A 25409-nucleotide genomic window follows, 5' to 3' on the forward strand; every position below is an offset into this window, starting at 1 on the left:
TATAATCAAGGGTTTATCACATACTTTTATTACAGCATCTTGGTGACTGGCTCGCCTTGCCTACGGTACTGTGTAGGAGCAGAAGGCAGACAAATTAAGGTTAAAATGCTCAGAGGTTGAGGTGGATATGAATAAGTAAAGTTTGGTTAGGCCAGCCTTGTTCATATTAGGGTTAGGTTTAGTTTTTAATAGGCTAGGCTAGTTTATATTAGGTTGGGATAGGGTAGACTACTGTATTTTGTATTACACTAGGTATAGATTAGGCTATGCCAGTTTATGTAAGCTTAGGGTATTTTAATTTATGTTAATCTAGGCTAGTATGTTGTAGGTTAGATTACCCCAACATTTTTCCAATTGGTTTTCTTGTTCTACCACTTTAAATTAAAGAAATAATGCTCGTATCCAAAACAAAACCACTCCAACATGAACAGTAAAGTGCGCTTAGTGTTCCAAACCACTTCATAATGACACTTGTAGGGTAAACAAAAGTTCGCCCATTTCGTATTGCCTTATAGAGCAGATGTCTTTACACAGCGTGCTGATATTAAACAGCATGGGACTTTATATAGCGTATAGCAGATGGGGTCATAATAGTAAAAACTAGTAATGATGTAACTCGTATATAGCTTGGCGTCTCCACTGCTAGACCAGCGTTTCACAAAACCATGGAGCTTGTTGTTTTACACTACAAAATATGGGTGATCAGTAGAAATGTATCTTACGTTACAGAGCATTGTAAAGCGTTGCGTGTTCCGTGTTGGTATTGGGTCTTGCGTTCCGTCATAGCTTTGAGTAGGCTACATGGCGTAGCAGATGAGTTCACGACGGTCGTATCCTGTGACGACATAGCCAGAGCCAAGGTCATCTGTGAACACCCCACCACACAGTGCAGTGTTCTCTTCACTGACACTGTACTTGTGCTCTATCTGTGGGAAGAACAGACACCGAAAGAAAGGGAGGAAGTAAAGATACAGTACTGACAAGTAAGGACTCACAAAACTAAAAGAAATAGGAATATTCTATAATATATGACCTGCTAGAATCACAACACGACCATGTTTGCCATAACAAAACACTGTAGAGGAAAAGTTTTACTCTACCTAAATTTGTGAAATTCACCCATTTAAAGGTGTTCATTTATCTTTAGAAGCATATAATTTAACCACCAAAAAAGTAGTCTCCCTTAAACTAGAATATAACGTGTGTGGTACTGACAGGAAGGTTGGTGTCTGGGTTAAGCTGCCACACTCTGACGAAGGTGTCTTCGCTGGCCGTCATCAACATCCCAGTCTCCCGCGCCACATCCAAGCCCGTAATGGATCTCACGTGGGCACACACCTGTAGGGGGAGATGTCGTACAAACAAGCTGCAATACATCTAAAATGAGGTACCTGGTACATCTGTGAGAGAGAAAAATTAGTCCACATGTGGGATCCACTTTTTTTTTTTACGGGATTAGCCCACCAGGGCACAAGTCAATGACCCACATCATGGCCTGGGGGCGAAAATATAATAATAATAATAATTAATAACAAAAATTTTAAATAAAATATATTATAATATTATTATTAATAAAGGACTATAAATAAATACAGATCAATAGTGATATACGATATATGTATGTTGTGTTGACAAAGTAAGAGAAACAATTGAAACCCTGCAATTGTGTCATGAGGCAGAAAGTCGGATCAGCAAGCTGGGACCTGGTCACAACATCAACCTAGAGAAGTCGACTTGTGATAGAGACCTAGGGGTACTTGTAAGCCCGGACCTACGGCCTAGAAAACAGTGCGTTAATGTTCGAAATAAGGCAAACAGAGTATTGGGTTTTATATCTAGAAGTGTAAGTAACAAGAGTGCAGAGGTCTTATTGAAACTATATGCGCTAGTCAGGCTGCACCTCGATTATGCGGTTCAGTTCTGGTGCCCTTATTATAGAATGGATAAAAATTCACTAGAGTCGGTACAGCGAAGAATGACAAAAATGATTCCGGGACTTAGAAACCTTCCATATCAGGATAGATTAAAGAAACTTAACTTGCATTCCCTAGAAAGACGAAGAGTGCGGGGAGATATGATAGAAGTATTTAATTGGGTGAAAGGAACCAATAAAGGGGATATAGATAAAGTTCTTATAATATCCGAGCAGGATAGGACTCGGAGCAACGGATTCAAGTTGGATAAGTTTAGGTTTAGGAGGGAGATAAGAAGGAACTGGTTCACAAATAGGGTGGTGGACGAGTGGAACAAGCTTAGCAACGTTGTAGTAAGTGCGGGAACTCTGGAAAGTTTCAAAAGGAGGCTAGATAGATTCATGGATGATAGAGAGTGGTAGTAACTCTCGACAGGAGCTGCCATGCACAGGCCAACCGGCCTATTGCAGACTCCTGATTTTCTTATGTTCTTATGTACTCACATGAGGTCAATAAGCTATAAATTTCCTTGAATTAACTATCCAAACAATAAACTGCCGCAACTCACCTCAGCGACTATGTACCCGTCCTGGAGGTTGAAGATCCTGATGTGTCCGGAAAGGTAACCAGCCAATACCTGTCCGCCCCATGTTGTCAAGCACGTCACGGCAGACCTACGATACACATATAGTACTTGAGAAGAGTTAAAATATCTTGTGAACGTATCTAGTTAAAACCTCAATGTAATATTGATACATTTTTTTGTGATTTAGCTTTGGTCAAACAGGTCTTCATTTACGAGGGATATTCATTATAGGAAAATTACAAAGCTTATTATTTTCCTAGGTGAAACCCTATTATTCTTTTTTTTTGTGGGGATTAGCCCACCCGGGCGCAGGTCGGACGTACATACATCAGGGCCCGGGGGGTCTTATGTTAACAGGAATGAATTGGAGCTGATAACAGAATAATGAGGATTACTGTAGCAGTACAAATGCCTGTACAGTAAACAGGCAAGTAAGAAGTGTGGTGATCGACTCACCCATAAGAATCGATGGAGCACAACTTGGTGAAGCCGTCGTCTTCCTGAGCGATGGTCATGTCACCAGCATCGTCTGCGCTCACCAACACCTGGCCATGGGTGGCCAAGGCAGTGATGGGCCGCGCGTGCCACCTCACCTTCTCAACTGTGGCCATGTCCCCGTCTTCGTTTACACTGATCACCAGGATCTCACCTGTGTGGACGCCTAAGTGGCCACAACGAGTTGTGTGGAATCTCAGTCAAAAAATTACTATTTCTGGATTAATTTTTAGCTCTGACAGTTTAACTATAAGTCTATAATAATTTTAATCCTATGACAAATAAGTAAAGTCTTCTATACAGTATGTTTATTGATACATACTGCACAACAAAGATTTTAAGAGATTATTGATAAGCTTATCGAGGTTAAACTTACCAACACATATGTATCCTGTGTAAAGAGCAGCGATGCCCTTGGTGAAGGTAAAGGGAGTGTCCAGGGGCGTGAGAGGAAGGAGGTGGGCGTGGAGCAATACGGAGCCGTCCCAGTCGAATATGAGAGCGCCCTGGGTGGTGGCCAGCACCAAAAACACCTGCTCTCGCACCTCCACCCACGCCGCCTACAGGAGAGGGACACTGGTCTCTGATGTTGTACGTCTGACTTCATAATTCATTCTCTCTTTCTCGCTCTCTCCACGAACCTCAAGATTTCTAATAACAATCATCCGATAATCTCCAAACTTTCGTAGAATAAAACAAATACCACAATAAAAAATACCTATTTTTTATATAAAAATTATAGTGGCATTCCTAGCTGTGAAAAGAGATGCTTTCCAAGGAGGCGAGATTACCTGTAAGTCGTCACAACAAAACTAATCATGAAAATTTCTATAGGAAGTAACGGAAAGAATCAATGGTGGAATAACAATAATAATGTTAGTGAATTTCAACACGTCGAGAAACACATGAATTTGTAACAAAAATCATATCTTAAACTTATTTCAACTGTGTTTATCAAGAGCGTCACACGAACGTCTGATCAGCCATACAGTAGTTATTAGGATGTAGTGGAGTTGTGGGGGATGTAGTGGTGTTGTGGGGGATGCACACACATACACACCAACACTTGTCACCAAATACGGCAGGAATGTAACTCAGGCTTGGAGGTGAATGGAGAGAGAGAGAGAGAGAGATTAAGATTAAGATAAGAGCTCGCCATTTGTCACTTTACAAAGTACAACGATTAGATGACTAATGGTTTGGCTATCGTTAAAGGATATGTCACTCATGTTTGTAATATTTTTTTTCTAACTTCGTTTCTTGAGTAATACAAACATGATAAATATAGGCAACGACATAGTTGACGATTGGAAATGTCCCGGAATATTTTTGAAGTTTCTACGGACTTACATCAGCAAATTGAAGCTAGGGATGACTGATTAGAATATGATGCTTGTTGTCATTAATCTAAATATTTTATGTAAACAGAAAAAGTTACTGTACATCGATACTGGAGCCAATAAATCTGTGTAGACATAACGTTAAGAAAACAAAAGATATAAAAGTACTGTATATCGAGATTAAAGTGGTATTTCCTTCTGTGTGTGTGTGTGTGAAAACATTTGTAACAACGAGCTCGTAATTTCCTGCATTAGCAAGGGCTGGTGGCGTGGGTGTGCATTCTTTCCCAAAGTGTATGGTGCGCACGAAAGGGTTATGAGAAAACTTGTTCGGGCCAGGAAATTTGTCTCATTTTGTCACCCAGTCAAGAAATTAGCTCATTGGACACCCTGCATAAAGCAAACGCACTTCCACTTAGAAGATGAAAGTGATTTTAAAAGAAAATATCTTCAAAATTTAAGAGTTTATACTCAGATGATAAAATATCTTCAGGTGGACACACACACACACACACACACACACACACACATATTCCATTAAAATAAGAACATACTTGCAGTATTACAGCACCCGCGGTAGCTGATGGTGCCACTTTGGCAGCGACGACGCGCGGCTCCGCTTCCGGGACAGCCGGGCACACGATGTTCAACTCCTCCTTGTGTATCACGCCAGCACACATCTGTAACCAGCCCCCGGGAATTTAATTAATGCATCCTACTCGCTTTAAGACATGACGTCAACCATCACGCCTAAGGCTATGATGTATTCTTGTAAGCCAGCTGTTATGGCGTCATCTTATATAAGCCAACTGATATGACATCTTCCTTCAACCGAATTGTTATAACGCCATACTATGTGCTCCAGATTCTCATTTCACCCTTTACTGTGACGTTATCCAACATGTCACGTACCATGACGTCACTTTTACATATTGACACAATTTTAGTTCAACATTATAGAAAATATTGTACGTACCTTGCCGCCCATCCTGACTCGACAGACATTGTTGGGTAGAAGTGAAGCTGATGACTTTAGCAACACGGTCTTCTCTCTTTCATACATGGCGAACCACGAACCCTGAACCTGTGATGATGGTGAAGGTTCAGTCACTATGTTGGAGAAAGATGGTTCACCTTGTAGGAGACAGATGGTTCACTATGTAGGAGAGATGGCTCACTATGTATGAGACAGATGGTTCACTATGCAGGAGACAGATGGTTCACTATGTAGGAGACAGTTGGTTCATTATGTAGGAGACAGGAGATGATGATAATTCATTGTAGGGAAGAAATAGTTAAACTGTTGAATCCAGATCTATCCATCTACCTTCTATAGATAGATAAATGAAGATTTTTTCATTTATTTAAAAGGTACAGTCTCGTTCAAGATTCTTCGAATACTGCTGGTGACAGCTGGCGACTCAAGGCCGTTTGTTTCCTATAGTACGTAATATAATATAATACGAAACAACAAAGCCCAACCATTAAATTAAGTAACGGGGAACTAAGTAACCAAACACCGATCACTTACATTTATTCATAATTTTTACTACGTACTATAGTAAACAAACGGCCTTGACTTGCCAGCTGTCTCCAGCAGTGTTCGAAGAATCTTGAACGAGACTGTACATATTTCTTCAAAAATATGTTTATCTGCTGATAGTAGGGTTGCCATACGTCCGTATTTTCCCGGACATGTCCTCCATTTAGGTCTCGAAATCTTCATCCGGAAGGAATTTTTAAAATTCTTCAAAAGTCCGGAATTTCAGCTTCCATCATTTTCTCCACGGAAAAAAAAAACATGAAACTGTAATGACGGGAGAGAGAGAGAGAGAGAGGGGGAGGGGAGGTGGAAACCGTAGAGAGCTCGTTCAGTTTTCGTCAGCTGAAAGTCACTTGTACGCCTGTAGGTGTTGTCAACTTAGCAGTCAAATATTTGATTGATAAGGGGGTAGAAGTTGATGAAGTGTTTTGACCAAGTTAGTAACCTGAAGCAGTTTGTGGAAAATTACAAGAGTGATGAAGAATTTAGTAATCTGCCAACACATAAAAAGTGGACCAGATACTTTGAAAAATCAAAGAACATTGAATGCCACTCAGAATTGCTAAGAATTGCACAATTCTTCTTTGCTATATCATGTCACAATGGAAATGTAGAAAGAGTTTTTTCACTGATGCAAAGTCAATGGACAAAGGAAAGGAACAAATTGAGTGTTGAAACAATGAAAGGCATTCTGACCGTACAGTACAACTTCCGAGAAACACCTTGCAGTGACTTCTATACCTTTCTAAAGAGCAATCAGCCAATACTGAAAAAGGTCCGATCTACAGAAAAGTATGCATGGGCACATCAAGTCACACACACAGTGAGGGAAGAAGACTGCAGCTAAGGGAATGAAGATGTCCAGCCTTAAGCAAAGGTAATTTTTTTTTAAGATTTCTATACCATGTATGTTGTATATTAGCCTGTGTGTGCCGGGAGCGTCCTCTTTTTTGAATGTTCAGATATGGCAACCCTAGCTGATAGGGAATAATCAAGTGGTGTGAATGTCAACATACACAGTGTCTTTTTTTCAAGATTACATGTGTACCTGTTATCGTAGGTGGAGAGGAGTGACGCCAGGACTTATAATTATCAGTTTATTATCACACGCCGTGAAGACCACACTCACGAGTTAATAATTCACAAGGGTACTTTTATCCCTTTGTTCACTTAGTTCCGTTTACTTATGACTGTAACTAATCCACTTTTTTATATACTTTCTCACATAATCAGAAATTAGCGAATCTCTACACGAAACACGTACGAGGAATATCAAGTTATTGGTCGCTGAGACTGGAGTATTGCTCTGCCCTCCACCAGCAGGAACTCGCGTCGCCTAGCAACCCACCTCTTCCACACACAAACACTGCCAGACTTTGTTTCACCCCGCCAAGTGGTACTGATATCAAAAGATCAAATAAAATGTATTTTCCATTACGAGTGAAATAAACTAAAAGGTCTTTATGAAATCTTAGTGTGTCGATAAATGACCAAAGGAACAATAATTGGGTTAATGTCATATCACAGGAATACAAAGAACGTTATTTTTTTTTTTGTGTAGAGAAGTATTGAAAAATTAAAATTCATTTGTCCAATTTTATAACCTAGCATTAAAAAATGTCTTTCTTAGAAAAATGACGAGGATATTATAGGCACCCTTGATAGGCACTGGCGTTATTGTCTGGACTTTACCAATGTTTTTTACTCCTGTACTTGGCGTGTTCTCGCTCAACACCATGGCAATTGGTTCAGACTTCAGGTAGCATTGTTTAGCGGAGTGGTGAACTAATAATGCATTGACAGCATTTGGCTTGATTCCACCAATAATTGTATCTTGAAAAGTAAAACAGTCTAGATGAAATACATGAAAATTCCAAGTGTCGGGTATAGGCGTTGCTGGACATTGTTATGAGTAGAACCAAACGATTTTTACGAATTATAATATAGATGAAAACGGGCGATTGTGAGGAAGTATTGACGTGATGGAATTCTTTGTTGTTAATGATGCGCCTCTACTGCATCATCTGTTTGTGTGTTGTTGATAGCAGAAGCTGTTGCCTCCGAGGCTCCTGTCTGTAGGAGGTGTCAATCACACCCACCCGGCGGTGCCGCGGTACTAGTCATGTATAACACCATGGGAATCTGGTAACTGTGTGATCACCATTTCTAACTTTAGTAATATGGTGCTATTATCTTCAAGAAACGTGCATACAGAGTCCCTATAGCCTCCCCTGGAGGCTCACAATGGTCATGTGTGGTAGTTGGCGTCGAATGTGGCTGGGGAGGACAATGTCCTTACCCTTCTTCGTTTTCCTCTGTCAACCTATTCTGTCCACTGCCAATTACCCGTCAGACCAGAAACTAAGTGCCGAAGGTAGGTGAAAGAACTCTACTTAATAATAATAACAATAAATATAATAACATTCTAGTAAGACACTCACCCGTGTTAAATACTTGTAATTAAGGTTTACTGTACTAATAATGTTCAGTTCTTGGTGCAGGATTAGATATTCATTTTGTATTCTGTTCTCAAGACACTGAGGTCAGGTATGTGATTTTACTCAAATAACACCACCTTTCCTAGTTTCAACAAGCATATGTCAGTCTATATACCTCAGCATTACTTGAGATAGCTGTTGAATCTAAATTTCAAATTTTGTGAAGATATTGAAGAGAAGAAAAATACATTTTGTTTTGGATCTAAATCCTTGAAATTTATGACATTTTTAAGTAAAAATATTTCCCCCTCTGCCGCAACCTCCACCTTTATGTAGCAGTGGCCAAATAAAACAATCCAGCAATGAAGCTTATCTAATTTTGATGGAAACAGACCACTGAATGCTGTCAAAATTAATAATACAATAATATACTTTAGGCTAAGATAGAACAGGGGTCCGACTAATTACCCAAATGTACCCAAATGTAGCCGCAATGAAGTCAAATAATGGTCCTACATGAATAAATCGGGTTACCAATCACTTCTCGACTAGTATATGGTGTCACAAAGTAAAAAAAATTGGAAAACGTAATTTAATTTGAGTTAATAGATCGAGTGCATGTACCTAACCTAACCTAACCTCGACTAGTATTTGGTGTCACAAAGTCACAAAAAATTGGTAAACTTAATTTAATCTGAGTTAATAGATCAAGTGCATGTACCTAACCTAATCTAACCTAACCTAACCTAACCTAACACAACTCAGATTAAATTAAGTTTACCATTTTTTTTTTTACTTTATGACACCAAATAATAATCGAGAAGTGATTCACAGCCCGAATTACACTTGTACGACCATCATTTGACTTCATTGCGGCTACATTTGGGTAATTCCTCGCTCCCTCGGTACATGCACGCGATCTATTAACTCAGATTAAAGTAAGTTTTCCAATTTTTTGTGACTTTCTGACACCAAATACTAGTCGAGAAGTGATTAGCAGTCCGATTTATTCATCTAGGACCATTATTTGACTTCATTCATTATTATTATTATTATTATTATAATTATAATATTTTTACCCCTCAGGCCTTGATGTGGGTCATTAAAAATGACCTGGGCCCGGGTGGGCTAATGCCCGTAAAAAAAAGTCAGTATTTAACTTATCCTTATTTAACCTAACCTAACGTACCCTGACCTAACTCCCTAGTGGGGGGGGGGGGGCTTCTCCCCCATGGTATTATAGTATAAATTATAAAAAAGAAACACTTCCCCAAAAGAAAGCACTGTCACTAGCAATTAACAACAAAAATTATGGTGAAAAAGCAGTGTGTTCTTGCTAGAATCGTTGGCAGCATTAATCTACACGTTAACCGAACAAAGAACAAACCAACTGCCTAAATGCCTAGTAAGCTGATAAATGGTGAAATGAAAAATAATGAAATAAAAATAAATATCAGGTAGTTTGGTTTATGACATTTTCATTTATAATATAACTAATGAAACAGGAACCCAGTGGCTTTTGATTTAACCCCTTATTAATTCTGATGAGTTTCTCTTTCATCAGTCATGGGTCTAGTTTTAGTGCAGGAGGGTGCTGGAGTACCTGGGAAAACCTGCAATGTTCAATAGTTAACTTACATGACAGGTATTATTTTTTTGCATCCAACAAGGGATGAACCCAACGTACTGTGGTGGAAAGCAAGCGAGTTACTACTGTACCATATCCCTCTGTAGTACTGCAGTCACATACACACCTAATTATGTTTTAGAACTGAATTCTGTATATCACTCTTTCGTATTAGGAGAAGTTACTTGAAGGTTTATTTTATATTGTTTAATTATAATTTGGTTACCTACTTTGTACAAGAAGTTTAAATTAAATATTGTATGAACAGTAATTCCTATAATTAGCAATGCTTGTTATGTAAAGGCTTTTTCAAATGAGCTATTGTAAGTTGATGGTCACATTTTGAACCCTTTTGTGTATAATAAAATGTTTCTTGAGACAGTACAGTACCTAAATAACAGATTGTGTATCTCGAGGGACGACTTAGTAATTTTTCATTCAGTGCATTTATACTTTTCTGTTCATAATTTAGGAGGGACGGTGCTACGTGAGGTGCTGGCAGGACGGCAGGTGTACGTTTACCGCTCCTATAAGGATGTTCAGATCTTCCACTTCTCAGTTCCTCAACATGTGTCTACAGCTCTATATAATTTCACTGCCAATGACACCCTGGCCTGTGATCCTCGCAGCATTACTGTGTAAGTTCCAGACAGTATTGAAATATTAATTACAGTACTCTCCCCATTAGCTGCAATAATTGGTGTAGAGTGATTCAGGGATTGAGAGATTTCCAGGCATGGAGACAAATTTTCTCTTCCCCAGTAAAAATCACATGCCCCTGAAATTTTCCCAGGTACCTCACACAGACAGACACAGACCTGTCTTTATTTATGCAAACACATATATTGTACTGTACGTACATGTACAATACAGTATACAGGTACAGGTATTGTAAATAAATAAAATATACTACTGTATACACTATACTGTACTCTCCAGCAGATTCTGTCATCTTGAGCTTGTGATGCAGGCAGACCAAATGGTGTAATGATGATACAGGATGGCCTGCCTTTGTCCTGTAGCAGGTGTTGCTAACTCACTCCTCTCCCTCCATGGAGGGATTGTACATGCACTGTATACTATACATACACCCTCTACACACTAGCCTGCAAGGTAGGCATACTGTGTGTGCACTGTCCACTCTGCTATTTACTGTACAGTATTGTACATACAGTATGGTACTTTCACACTTACTGAATGTACAGTACAGTATACATAACTGTAATCACTCTTTATGCCTTAACGCTGCTTTAATGGTATGCTTGGCTGAATATATGCTGGTACAGTAATGTACAGCATAGTGCTGTACTGTATGTGAAAACAGCAGTGAGTGAGCAAACAAGCTTGTACAATTGGAGTGGACAATGAATTAAGAATGTCATGATGCAAAGAGTTTGAGGAAATAGGCTGTGAGATACATTAGCCAGTCATGGGCATCCCTTGCAGTCATATGACAGTAGTGGCCAATTGTCGCTCACGAGCACTCTGAGCCTACCCACCCATGCGCCCGGCACATGTCCCCTTGTTGGAAACATGATACAATCTCTTAGAAATTTTTTCCCATGCTTAGAACAGAGAGATGTTTTCCTAAATTTTGGGAAATGAGCATGATGCAGTTCTTGGAAATTCGTTCAGATATACCGGTAATGGGGAGATTTTCCCAGAATTTCTCGGAGTGTTGGAAAAATCTTCATGCTATTGGAGAGTTCTGGGGTTTGAACATTCCAGCTAATGGAGAGAATACTTATACAGTAGTACATGATTGAGGATGTCAATGTGTATAAATGATTATAATGTTTATTAGGTCAATAGTTTATTGTCTTTAAAAGGAATTGCTTTTGTAGATGTTTCTCATTTGAATTTCTGTAGTATTCCATATTGGTAATTTGTTGCATTTGTTGCCATGCTCTGGTGAACCTTCAGACTGTATTTGAAATACAGTATTATTAAATTTTAGTAGATTGTCTGTGATTATAAATGTTAATTGATTAGGTACTTGTATAACCACTATTCATTTTAGATATTAGTTTTAAAAATTTATTGTTGGAACTGTGAAGACTCTTGACTACCAGACTAATGCTTGCAGAGCCTGTTCACTGTTGGGAATGTTTTTAGTTTTTTGCACATCCCAATAATGTAATGTATTGATGGAGTGAGATGAGCTGGTGGAATGAGAACATTGTTATCAAGCATGAGCAAAATACTCATAGCTACAGGTGTAGTTTCTTAACGAATGAAAGCACAGCTTCTTTAGATTATTAATCAATGTGTGACTTTTTCTCCCATGCTACCAGTACCACGTCACCACATGTTCGGGTAGGGGTGATACTGGAGAAGATGGTTTGTGAGTCAGAATGGTTCACTATAACATTTTAACAAATTACCACACAAATAGAATTCCTTATTCAGACTTTTTACTGTGTACAGCACTGTATTTAATTGTTTTCATTCTTAATATTACATTTTTCTTCCTGCCAGTTATCTACAAGCCCAGAGCTACCCAGTAGTCAATCCTGATGGTGCAGAATTTCCACCTGGACTGTGGGTGAATCGCTCTCAGGTGTATGAGGTGCATCTGCGTTCAGATTTGAAACCCTCTTATCTATCCGTCCCATACCCGGTGACTGGTGATTGGTTTATGGTTGCATTTATCAATGAAACGTCCAACCGAATCACACAAGCAGTATGTACTCTCTTGGTGTTACATGTTTACGTTTAGGTCCTTATTAGTCCTGTTTATTTGTGCCACAAAATATATCTTTTTGGGTTTTATCGGATTATTTTGTATATTTCTGTAATTGATCAAAATACATTGTCTAATATATTCTTCAAATACTATATTAAGTCATTTGCTTTAAATGTTGTACAATATATTAATTATATGTTGTAAGGTTTTTAAGGTTTGCTTTAGTGTATAATGTTTAGTGCCATAGGATGTTTATACAGTAGTATAGAAAGCATATGCTAAGATCTTCCAGTAACCATCCACTTAGAAAATGAAGTACGTACAGTAATTATTAATAGCTTAGTTTGAGGCATTAGAATATTAAGAGCTTTTAGGCTTTCTAATAACTTTTTAAATATTTTGATGTGAAGCAGGAAGAACAAATTGTTGACACCTAGTGTAGATAGGTTGGATGTGAAAATTTGGGGAGGAATCATGGAAGATTATATTCTGTTAGTGCTCTTATGGTCTTGACAGCATGGTGGCTTGATTCAAACTGGGTTGGTTTGAGCCTATCCTGGGTGGTTGATGCCATGTCATCAACCTCTGTTGACTTTTAACTGGTAAACAAACACCATCATTCTGATCAAGAACACCTCCCTCGATGGGTCACATTCTTCACATAATAATAAGTACAGTAGTTCCATTTTAACAAATTCATTTGGTTTCAATGTGTATTTTAAGTCAGTAATTTCTTTAAAATTCAATGGCTTTTGCCTATTGAATAGACAGGGATTTTATACATAGAGTAATACACTAAAGGATATGAATTTTATAAAATAGAAAAATATAAGGATTGTAATGATAATACTACTGTACTACAGTAATTTTAACTTTTTTCATGCCTAGGGTCTGTTTCCATCATGTCACTCATGGCTGCAGGCAGAAGTAACTTACAGACAAGAAAATGACATTGTCACTGTTGTGCCTGAAATACATTCCCACCAAGAGATACAACTCTACCAGAAAGTTGAAGGTTCTCAGTATTATAGGTCAGTTATTATGTGTATTGTAATGGTACTGTACTTTGGAATGGCCACCAGATCACTAATTTGTTTTTAATGGTCATTTCCATAATAGGTTGGCATACCTTAAACAACAACCATAGTCCCACAGTTTGTATCTAGTCATTTCAGAGGGTTTATTTGCGTTTGACGCATTTAGCTTTAACGGATACAGATAAAAACTGGTTTATCCGTTTATCCTGTACTCTGTTCCTTATGTTTTAAAATTAATTATAGTACACGTATGTACTGTATAGTATCAGTATTAAGAAATAAAACTCGCAATACTGTACTGTACTGTAGCTCCTTTATGATCAATAAGGGATAAGTTCCCTCTCCTGATAATTATAGTGTATTTCAAAACATTTACCATATATTGTATTCCTTTCAGATTTTTCACCAGAAAATAGGGACAGAAATAGTTTTGTATGAAATTTAAAATTGTTTGAAAATTTTATTTGGTACCAGTATTTCTGAAAGCTATTTCCTGTTAAGCGTTACTTAGAATTGCTGATATCCAGGTTATGTGTCAAAGTTTTTTATGCTGATAAGATGCAACTGCCCAAAGACCGTGCAGTGCTCTCTTACAACTTTATAAGTTTTCTTTTGTTACTGATGCTGTGTTTACAGAGTTTTTAACTGGGTTTTTCAATATGAAAAGTTGTCTTCTAATACATTAACATCTTATTAATACAAAATGAAATAATTGCAATTGATCTTGTCATAGAGACTAGCAAATATTGAACAAAGTCTTTCTTTTTACAGAAATCTCTTAAAATATTGCCTGCTTTCAGTGAAAACATTGTCTATATGGATAGTGTATATTGTCATTATGTATGTCAAGGCCCTAACATCAAGGGCTGATTTAATGGTGTGAATCTTACAGGTCACTTGCTTTTTCCTGCCATAAAATATGGGATGTCTTATTTCAGTCCTATATTTCTTTGTATGCATGAATATTGTTTTATATTTCTATTATTAATTTTTTGTAGTACCCCTGTATTGTAGTTGCAACTCTGATATTTATTACACTGTGCATTGAGGTCATGATCAACATTTCTCTTGCTGCCATTGTAATTGTTTTTTGTTTCTCTCTCATAGATTCTACGTACCATCATCAACATGGTTGGTGTTTGTGAATATCAGTAATTGTGTGGTTCTTGAGGATGAAAATATGCCTTCATGCCCTGTAAATATTTCCTTTAGAGCACGAGCACTGCCAAGCCCCAATTCCACAGATACAGTGTGAGATATTTGCCATTATTATATCCAGTAAGCTGGACTTCTTGTTCTGAACTCTGTAATATCAAATACATTTAATAATTGTTGTTATATATAGTTTGTGAGTAAAGTAACAGAATGACAAGAGAACAAGTGTTGCAGTAGTATTTATCTCTTAATTTTCTAAAACTGATTAATTATTAACTTTCCTCTTCTTTTGGAAGGATTCACAAATGTGATGAGGAAGGTGTTGGTGATGTATGCACAATGCAAGTAGTACCGGAGGAGGAAACATGGCATTATGTAAGGCTTACGACACCACCTGGCACATCTGTTCAACTCAGCATGGCTGTTAAATTTTACTGTGAGTTATTTAATAGCTTTAGTTTTTCATTGTAATTAGTGAACTTGAAAATTGTCAGGTAAATATATTATAGGCCACAATATTTGGTCATTATTCTTTATGATTGTTATAGTTTTAGATAGGCTCACACAAAACAGCTTGAATGTGACCTCAAAGTGACTGTCATATAGACTCCAGTTGAAGGTGCTAGTTGACTACAAACTAGAGGAGCAGACAGCAGTTTCTGACATGTTACAAGGCATCAAATTTGAATCAGTCCATCCTTTTGTTATCCCCTGCAGTGTACAGGGTATTGAGATAAGACCTAGAAGGGTTACCCATTTTACCAGTGTGTTTGTGTGAATATGTTTCTTGCATGAAGTGAATCTCTTGGATGAGTTCAGTCATTGAGGGAACAGGTTCTCCCATAAACAGAAATTGTGGAGGGAGAATAACAAATATTCTGTTGTATTTACTTTTCTGCGGTTTCACCCTTAAAATAAATTTGCCATCATTATCATCATCATTATTGAAATATGAACAAGGAAATTGCAGATATTTCTAAGGTGTCCTGGAGTTAGCATAAGATGTCTAGATGTCTATTTAAGTAAGTCAAGCTATTATATTGAAATTTTCATTCTATGATGGTGATTCTTACCATGTGTAAGTTATTTTCTTTGTCATTCACTGAACTTTAGTCCTAACCTTTGTTGCCATTGTTTTACAAATTGTCCCAACCATAAAAGTGACATCAACACCAAGAATACCTCATCATACTGTACATCAGCAATAAGCATTTTGTTTTTATGGTGTGTTTACAACAGGTGTGGAGAACCTTTTTTTAAATTTGGATAACTTTGGATTATTAAAATGGTTTTCATTTCAGGATACACACTTTATTTAAGTTAGTAAGCTACATAAATTTTGAAAAACTGGGACGTTGAATGAATAAGAAGACAATATGTAGCTTAATGAAAGGCTATTTAGAAATCTGCTCCTTTATTTCCTGTACAATCCACCAAGGACTTAATTTCAACAACAACTGTGACATTCCCTTAAATTTTGTAGACTTCCATTGGTTCAGTAATTACAGTAGTGTTTTCCCACCATGTTATTTTTTTTTTTTTTTTTTTTTTTTACCAATTTAGACTCCCTTTTTTACTTTGATAATTTCCACAAATAGAATTGACTTTCAATGTGGCTTTGTGGGTGGATATGATCCGAGAAGTATTTGGATGAATTCATTATTTCCCTCTTTACAGTATTCCCCACGATGATGGATCTAGTTCTTCTGAAACTTGTTCAGTCTTTGTTCCAGGCTGCTTTTTCCATTATTGGTGTTGCTCCTCAACTGCATAGATAAACACTGACAAATGAAATTTGGAGTCCACATGACATTCCTTATCAAGTTAAACACTTAAATGGTGAAACAAACTATGGCCGGGATTTTACAATTGTTTCTTTTATAGCTGGTAGGAAATTTTAATGTAGCCCTTTACATTTTATTTGTTAAGAACTAAATAACTAATAAATGTTTTCATTGGGTTACAGTATGTGATGACACAGGAGGAAGCAGTTATCATCTCCTAAGTAAGCTGAACCTAAACCAGTTGTGTCCAGAGGAAAGATATAGTACTCCAATCTCTTCATATTTCAACTACCCATCAAATAACACAGATGAGATAAGCAATGGAACAGTCACCACTAAAGAGCAAGTACAGTCACGTCGCATCCTCTTCATGCCTGCTATGAATACCAAGCAGCTGACTGAGGAGAACTGTTGGCCAAGGTAATGCATTCTGTATGTATTTCAGCTTCCGTGTCAGAAATGGCTGTCTTGTGCACAGGAAATTAATTTTAAGCTTACATGCTGTATCATATGCTTAAGTACATTAAACCTCAATATTTTTTTTTTTACATGTCCTTATTCAACAAAGTCATAAAAAACTATACTGATAGCCATATTACTTCTGAAGTGTATAGATAGCATGATTTAAAAGTACCATACTGTATTAGAAATAAGAGTAGCATTATTTTGGCTTGTAAATATTTTGTACAGGAGGGGTTGGTGGATGGAATGAATGGTTGGATATATGTGGATGCAAGTTGGTGGATGGCCAATATAGTTGTGAGGATATTGTATAGGAGATATGCATATGTTTATGATGTAGGATATGTGTGTGTGTGTGTGTGAGTGATCATACTAGGTGTGTTCATTTGTATGTCTTTAGATACTATTCATTATTGTTACTTTCTCATTGCAGGCACAGACTTGTCAAAAAAACATTTGGAGGAAACTTTGTGTTTGAGTATGACTTGCCACCTGATGAGAATGACTCTGTACCTCTTCTCTTAAACATTACCAATGCTTCCCCAACACTGCTTACATTTAACCTTGAGCCCATTATTGACATAGGAGGAACAGTTTCAGTGGAACTGGCTATTTCTCCATTTATGGTAAGTTTATTAAATACTAGACTCATAATTTCCTTCAATAATGAATACTGTACAGTACTTCATATTTTAAAAATCTAGGGTAATTAACCCATTCAGGAGAATTGTGTTGTAAATTGGTATTAATGCTGTTCATTATCTGGTCATAGCCTTCTTGCCATTCTCTGACTTGAGGAGGTATTCTTGTAAAAATAATAATGGTTATTGTAGATCATCATGTCTTATAAAAGTAAGATCTCAGATTTTATATCACACCCACAGGGAAGAAAGTAAATTTCTATTGAAAGAGAAGTTTTTACCTTTCACTTTAGGTTGATTTAGTTGACATCAAATACTGAAATATATAAAAATTTACTTAACATGTTTACACATATGCCTTTACAGAACATAAGTAAGCACAATTTTAGTGTAGCTGGATGTGTTTCCCTTGGAATACGTGAAGAAGCAGATGTGAATGGTGAATGTTCCCAAGGCTACAGTCTCCTAGTCAATACTTCCAGTCTAAATGATGCTGCTGCTTTGGTGTTAATACCATTCCCAGAGCCTGGGCCTTGGTTCCTTACTCTCAGCCCAGGATGTTATCTAAGCAATGCCAGGTTTGTGTTAATTTGATATGTTTGTGTAGGAGTAGAATTTATATCATTCCCTTTTCTGTTGCAAGAATTATCTAAAACATATTTTTTTTACTTTAAGCTTCTCTCTTTATGGTGTTTCTATAAGATTTAATTGTTAAGTTTTCTTCAGTTCAGTTCCCCCCTTTTTTGCACAAAGCCTTATCAGTCAAAAATAGATGACAAATTTCAGATTAGTGATTCCATTTTTGCAGTGATTATTCTTACGGAAGTCGCAATAGACTTATCTAAATATTTACCCATTTTATGTATATATTAAAATTTGAAAGAGGATGTACTGATAATATTAAATGTAGTGGAATAGTATTTCACTGAAGGAATAATCCATCCTAATTATCCTATTGCCTGCTGGGGTTAACTGGTTCTTTTCACTTCTTAACTTTTTCCTGTATCAAACTGTGTAGACAATGGGTAACGGCATCACTTCTAGGTAGAGTACAGTATACCAATATCTTAATTCCTTAACAAACTATAATGTTAGGTATTGTTAATTTATCATTTTAAACCCCAAGCTGAATTAGTTTTTGAATATTTCCTGTCACATTCATTACAGTGAAGTTGTGGGGTGTAGTGTGAATGTGACGACAGTGATTTTTGGTGTGACGTCAGCATCATGTTTACAAGGAAAATGTGGGAGATATGGCTCTTGCTACCAGTATATATCTGGTGGCTTCATATTCTCCACGTGTGTTTGTGATGCAGGTTAGTATTTTACTTTTTAATCATAGTACTGTACAGTACTGTATATAGTAACTGACAGTGGAGATAATCTGGTCTCTAAATCCATAATATTACATTTATATGCAGAAGTTACAAGCATTTTCCCTCTTTATGTAACCTTCAGTTCTTCATCTATAGGGCATAGACACATAATGTTATGAACTGATACTGTAGTACTATACACTCCTAAACATTACATCGCCTGTGTAATATCTCCCCCCCCCCCAAAAATGATGTTGCAGTAACTTGTGTGATTTTCATCTGTTTGAGAATTTACATTCATTATTTCAAAGCTCTTAAAGCTCTATACCATACATACTGTTCATATAATGGTGTTGTAGTACCTGGCATCAGGGTTGCATGCAGAAGTGTCACTAAAGGGAGTCCAGTTACCCGTTGTAATTTTTTTCCCTATAATCTTTTCCTTGTTCTCTACTTTTTCTTCATATATAATGTTTTATATTGATATGCATTCTTGTTTTGACATGAATTTTTGCATCCCATTACTTGAATTTGTATAATTTGTGTGATTTCATATTTTCACAAGAAGTTATTTTACACAACTTAAATTTTTGCCATGCTTTACTATATCTGTGTACTGTACCTGGTATATGCTACCAAAAACTAAAAAAAAATACATATGACTTAATAATTAAGATATTGTGATCATTGACACCAGGTTATCGTGGTTGGGGATGTACGGACAGTTCTGAGGCCACACCCAACTGGAAACTTCTGCTTGCCACCCTGTTACTCACACTATCAAATCTCTTCTTCCTGCCAGCCATCTTCCTTGCCCTTAAACGTCGATATTTTGCTGAGGCCATTGTTTATGCATTCACCATGGTTTTTTCTACGGTAATATGATACAACTTAATTCCTTTAGCTAAATGTTGTAATACAGTACTGCACTACTTGGCTTTTATACTGTAATCAATTTTTAACTGTGAATTGAAAATATGCAGTATACTAAGTAATACAGTATTAATCTTTGGTATTGCAAGAATCTCATATTTATTCTTTATGCTGATTAGCATTGAATATGATGTTGTCTGGTGCATCCTATTGTGAAAACAGGTTAAGAGTAGATTGGTGTGGTGTGTTTAATATATGTATTGGTTTATTTGGTATTGTGAATATTTATACTAGTTAGTAAACTACAGTAATTTTATTGTTGATTTGCATCATCCACTGCAACATTAGATGATTTTTGTGTTTAGGATGGAATTTTGTTTGTGATACATGATAGACCCATCAGGCAGAGGCTAGAAGGCTACTTTCACATGGAAACTGACAACAGATTACAGTATTAGCACATGCCAATCTTACAGTGCAGGACAGCCACTTTGAATCAGGGAGTTGTATACTGAATACATGCAAGTTTTGTAATACTGTGAAACCCTGCAAATACTTGTACAGCTTACCGTATTTTACGGAATATAATCGGCTGTGGCTCTTCAACAATATCCAAATGTTCAAGAACTACAAACCTCCCCTCATCTTTAAAGTTCACGTGCAAAATACTTTCTCTTGGAGTTGAAGTGACTTTTCCATTGCTATTAATTTTTATGTGAAAGTAGCTGGCAATTTCCAGTCAGAGCATGTTGGCTGTCTCCATAGGTCACTTTCTTACTCTTTGCTAGTCAGTATGAGAATTTTGCATATATCAGTCCTTTCTGTTTAGGTGTTCATTGCAGTCATAATAACAAACTGAACCCCATAACTGCATACTAATTTGATAACAATAACTGCATAATTTATAGGACATTTATAACCGGTGCATTTCCTTGAATCAGGTCAAACACTTTTGATCTATGTCATTAATCCCTCAAGTTACATGCTCATCCACAGTTCTACCACGCATGTGACCAGGAAGCATACAACTTCTGTCTCATGCGACTCAGTGTCATGCAGTTTTGTGACTTCTACTCAGCCATATTCTCGTTCTGGGTTACTCTCATCGCTATGGCAGACCTCCCACACTCTCTCTACTCTTTGCTGCATGTTGCTGGTGCGCTGGTGAGTCATGGCATTGTGGTAGCTCAAGGTTCCATTTAGTCATTATATTATGGTGAATTTTAGTCCTATTGTAAGTCCTGGTGCTATGATACATTACCTGGTATAGTTCTCTGGTAAGTTACAGGGTATAGTTCTATGGTATTTTATGTGGTACTGTATAGTTTGGGGTAAGTTTCAGAGTATAGTTCTGAGATATTATTAGATGTTTACAATCTTTTGTAATGGAAATTCCATGAAATATCTGTTAGGCCCACTTTTAGAAATAAGTTTTTGTGGATTGAAAGGTAATGTTTCTCTTGATTACATTGCAGATTGTTGCATTGGGGGTTGAGTATGACCGCACTGGGCTGTGGGTATTTGTAGTGCCATCTGCCTCTGCTTTTGTCATCATGGCATCATCTTGGGTGAGTGGGTTTCTTGAAAGAAAATATTCAATTTTTATATGCAGATATGTGTAAAGTCATTCTATGTGCTACAGTACCATAAATGAAGCAAATGATAGATGTGAGGGTATTGAAGGGTTGGAAAATATTCACAAACACATCCACTTAATGATGAAGCTGTCTTTTTTTTTTTTTTTTAAGGGGATCAGCCCACCTGGGCATGGGTTACCAACCCACATTGGGACTTGGGGGAGCAAAAAATTTGAACCATAAATAAATACAAACATGAAAAAAAAAACAGATCAAGAGTGAGAAATGATATATACAGTAAACCCTCGATAACTCGGCACATGTGGGGCTCTGGCCTTGCCGAGTTATTCCAAATTCCAACTTTGGATGAAGAGTGATAACCAGTCCAATGTCTTTTCATGCAGGTTTGGCATTGTAAACATCAAAGAGGATGCTACCCCAGCAGGCACTACTGGCTGACTTGTCTCCTCCCGGGAGTGCTGTTGGCTGCCTCAGGGCTCATCTGCTATGCGTTCTTTGAAACCCATGACAACTACTACTATGTGCACTCTGTGTGGCATGCCACTATGGCCCTGGCTATACTGTGCCTCCTGCCACCTCGCAGGGAGAAAGATGGTAGGAGCTTGACTTATGAGGCAAATTGTAATTTCTGCAACTACACCAGAGAGTGACTTTCCATCCATAGGGTTTTGTGTAAGGTTCATGGCTAGTATTTCTGTGGGTACCATTTTTCTTCAGATATACAGCTTAAAAAACTAGAATGAGAAATGAGATATGTACGGTTAAAATGCTGTACTTCAACTTTTCTAGTCAGTTTGTAATGTGTGATTATGTTTGACACAGTGAATTATGTGGATTTTGGTGTTTTTTTTTGTTTTTGTTTTTAGAATTTTATGAAGATAGATACAGTGGACACGGTATGTCGTCATCTGTCATGGTTGCCTTTGACAATACAGCCCAGTGGCTAATATGGGACCTTCATACACCATAAACCTAGCACATATATGTACAGTCCCGTTCAAGATTCTTCGAACACTACTGGAGACTGCCGGCAACTCAAGGTCGTTTGTTTACTAAAGTACTTAGTGAAAATTATGAATAAAAGTAAAAGTGATCGGTGATTGGTTACTTAGTTTCCCGTTGCCTAATTTAATGGTTGGGCTTTGTTGTTTCGTACTATATTATACAACGTATTATAGTAAACAAAAGGCGTTGAGTTGCCAGATGCATCCAGCAGTGTTCGAAGAATCTTGGACGAGACTGTACCTTCCTCTTTTCACACATTCCACATATTCTTTGATTTAGTTAGTCTGTCAACCAATCCTTTATTTGTTTTTTCTCCTTACTGAATTTACTCATGTGAATACTAGTCATAATTTATCTGTTGGTAACTACTGTTTTCACCTCAGTACAGGACTTCATCTCTTCTCTACATTGTCTTTTTTTTTTTTTTTAGATAATGAATTTTATTGTCTCCCTTGTTAATTTTTTTTTATTTTCAATGCATTTGATATAGAAAAATTCAGCCACTTGCACTCATCATGCCTTTCACTGTTACAGACTCATGTTTCTCTAGCAATCAGTAGTTGTACTTTTGTGCCATATTCTCCTATAATTAATCTTCTTCGGGCTGCTCAGTTAACTTGTAATTCAAATTATTTTACCATCCCAGCTTTCATTCTATTATTCTTCTGAGAGAGTGACCGAAACATGTACAGTATGTGTGAATCTGACAATCTTCTGTTCTTCCATACACTTATATCACATTCCAGTTTTCCTCCCTCAAACACCACCAATGTTGTTTTATGTGCTTCAGTATTAATCTGTTTCACTATATTTCAGTTTCTGTAGTTTCCTTCCAATCAACTTATAAACAGTAAATGTTCTTCTTTAACAAATATTGTACTGTACTTTATTTTGTCTTCATCCATTTTCATAGCTGATAGATTAACTTGATAAGCATAGCTTGTACAATACAGTAAGCCACTGCTAGATTGCACGAATATAACCACATACTTGTCATGATGTAGTTAGCTGTGTTACTTGTGGATCTTAATCCTATGAAATAAACAGGATTGTCTTCTGATCTCATGAAATCCATTCACTAGTGGTACTTACACAGCACTACAGCTATATCTCTTAGGGAATTTGAGTCACTGATTCCTGCTGATGCAACTCTCACAAGTCACCCCTTTAGCCAGCCTGCCTCATGCACAAGTTGCCAGCCAATGCCCTGTTCTCTCTCTCACGAGACAAGGTAATGTTGGCCACAATATAGTGGTGGTTTACTGTAAATAGTACTGTACAGTATATTCTTAAAAGCTTCCCTCCAGTGCACATATCCAACAGAACCCTACCATAGCTTTTTTCTCCTTGAGTGTACTATCTCCACTACTCTTGCTTACTTAACTATGTAATGTATATCACTTGATGTAATTTATGCAGCCTTCTCTGTGAGAGGGCAATTTTAGTCATATATGCCACAGCAGTAAGAATGGTTGAAAGAATGGCATAAAATGAGGGGAGAATGTATGTGTGTGTGGTTGCTGTTAACTCCAGCCACTCTACAGTAAGTGAAAAAAGGCTTGAAAAGGTGAAGAAAAAGATCTTCAGCCATCTTTTTTCCTTACTGTGATACCTTAAAATGTGTACCAATCTGAGGTGTTGTTTTGCTGCCATTTTTATATATCTAGTCAAATATTCTTGAATGTGTGATATCCTATTAATCTTCATATTATTTTAATTTTATTTTTGCATTTTTAGTACACCTTTCCCTAATGAAATTTTTCAATTCTTATTCCTACCTTTTCTCCTATGTATTGTCATGTAATCTCCTTCATTTCTGGCCCACCTCTAATAATTTTTTTACTCTTTTAAACTTTTTATCTGTGCTACCTTAATTTAAAACTTTAAAATTAAAAATACTGTACTGTATATGTTTTAGGATGAAGAATTTAATTATTTAACATGGGAAACATTCATTGGATCACTCACATTCCCATCATCCATGAAACCACTTCACCCCCTCAAACTCACTCCAACATCCACACCACTTCTTCATAGACAATGTAGAGAATAACAGGAAGGGGGTTGACAAAACAAGTAGAAGGAATGTTCCACACACTTCCTCATATACTCAACTTTCATAAAGAATTTTAACTTTCCAACTGATTAGTGAATGGTTCACATCAGTTCGTTCTGCTTATTACATTGCCTTGATATCCTTTTGGGCTGAATTTAAGGAGAGCCAGATGATAGTCACTTGAACCAAATGCACAATAGAAGTTATACCTGTATTGTATATGTAAATGTTTTTTCACATGTCTGTTTTGCCCTCAGTGCTTCTGACCGGCAGTCTCATGGGCACAATATAGACATAGTCATTCAGTAGGCATTATTGATTTTGTAGACTGTGCTTGTATACATTTACAGTATACTATGTATTGTACATATATTTTGGAGGGCTCTTACAAGCCTTTTCTCATTGTATTGTAGAGCTTTCTTTATTTTGTATACAGTACTGTAATAGATATTTTGTCTTTTATAGCTCTTGACTAAACAGTCATTACCATAATAAATATTGAATTAATAATTAGTCAAAAAGTAAGTTTTCCTATTTATTGAGTTATTTAAATTTCCAGTTACTGTTAAGTGTGGATTAAATTATATAATACAGTACAGTATACTTTAATTTAAAAAAAGGCTTGTAAGTGATCTACCTAATTTGTCACTTGGGTATTTAGTTGCTTAATATTGTTCTCTTAGAATGACTTTTGTCAATTTATTAGGTCACCATTTAGCAGTCTGATAAAGTTTGTGTATTTCTTTCATGATACTTTATTAGAAAAGAAATATACCTAGTTGTAATAATTATTTCATCCAATGGTTTCATCTGTCTGACATGACAAAATAATGCATATGTACATGATGGGAAAA

General features: G+C 36.9%; 2 protein-coding genes across 11 annotated transcripts in view; one reads left to right on the forward strand and one right to left on the reverse strand.

The window, feature by feature from the left end:
* On the reverse strand, positions 1–7231 carry LOC121862857 (WD repeat-containing protein 54-like). Of its 8 annotated transcripts, none has more exons than XM_042361186.1 (8): positions 7142–7231; positions 5311–5664; positions 4889–5014; positions 3371–3554; positions 2956–3160; positions 2482–2587; positions 1216–1338; positions 1–926 (listed from the first exon to the last, which is right to left on the reverse strand). In XM_042361186.1, exons 2-8 carry the CDS (start codon positions 5395–5397, stop codon positions 798–800), a joined length of 960 nt encoding a protein of 319 aa, XP_042217120.1. In that variant the 5' UTR covers positions 5398–5664; positions 7142–7231; the 3' UTR covers positions 1–797. The 8 variants fall into 8 exon arrangements, with proteins under 8 accessions (XP_042217120.1, XP_042217121.1, XP_042217126.1 ...); XM_042361187.1 differs by having other exon boundaries at positions 5311–5557; positions 7142–7226; XM_042361192.1 differs by having other exon boundaries at positions 5311–5490; positions 7142–7212.
* LOC121862855 (post-GPI attachment to proteins factor 6-like) overlaps positions 6987–25409 on the forward strand; it is a 24010-nt gene continuing 5587 nt past the window's right edge. For 2 of the 3 annotated variants that reach the window (XR_006088290.1, XM_042361185.1), the window contains exons 1-14: positions 7316–8251; positions 10415–10580; positions 12421–12625; positions 13517–13659; positions 14773–14916; positions 15117–15256; positions 16787–17024; positions 17500–17692; positions 18074–18285; positions 18875–19023; positions 19721–19899; positions 20893–21060; positions 21372–21464; positions 21878–22088. Coding sequence is in view for 2 of the 3 variants with exons in the window: in XM_042361185.1 (XP_042217119.1) it covers positions 8122–8251; positions 10415–10580; positions 12421–12625; positions 13517–13659; positions 14773–14916; positions 15117–15256; positions 16787–17024; positions 17500–17692; positions 18074–18285; positions 18875–19023; positions 19721–19899; positions 20893–21060; positions 21372–21464; positions 21878–22088 (2371 nt within the window). In the remaining variant the exon portion in view is untranslated. Of the gene's footprint in view, positions 7026–7315; positions 8252–10414; positions 10581–12420; positions 12626–13516; positions 13660–14772; positions 14917–15116; positions 15257–16786; positions 17025–17499; positions 17693–18073; positions 18286–18874; positions 19024–19720; positions 19900–20892; positions 21061–21371; positions 21465–21877; positions 22089–25409 lie in introns of those variants that run through there. The other variant, XM_042361184.1, reaches the window with a different exon arrangement.

This window comes from Homarus americanus, unplaced genomic scaffold (assembly GCF_018991925.1).
Source record: "Homarus americanus isolate GMGI-L3 unplaced genomic scaffold, GMGI_Hamer_2.0 scaffold24922, whole genome shotgun sequence".
In the NCBI taxonomy this organism is placed as follows: domain Eukaryota; kingdom Metazoa; phylum Arthropoda; class Malacostraca; order Decapoda; family Nephropidae; genus Homarus; species Homarus americanus.

Excerpts from the sequence above, each read along its gene's own strand:
- LOC121862857 (XM_042361186.1), bottom strand. The coding sequence starts at position 5,397 with ATGTATGAAAGAGAGAAGACCGTGTTGCTAAAGTCATCAGCTTCACTT. Across the intron at positions 3,161-3,370 it reads CACAGGATACATATGTGTTG|GCGTCCACACAGGTGAGATC; the intron begins GTAAGTTTAACC and ends GTGGCCACTTAG. Across the intron at positions 2,588-2,955 it reads TGCTCCATCGATTCTTATGG|GTCTGCCGTGACGTGCTTGA; the intron begins GTGAGTCGATCA and ends TGTGTATCGTAG.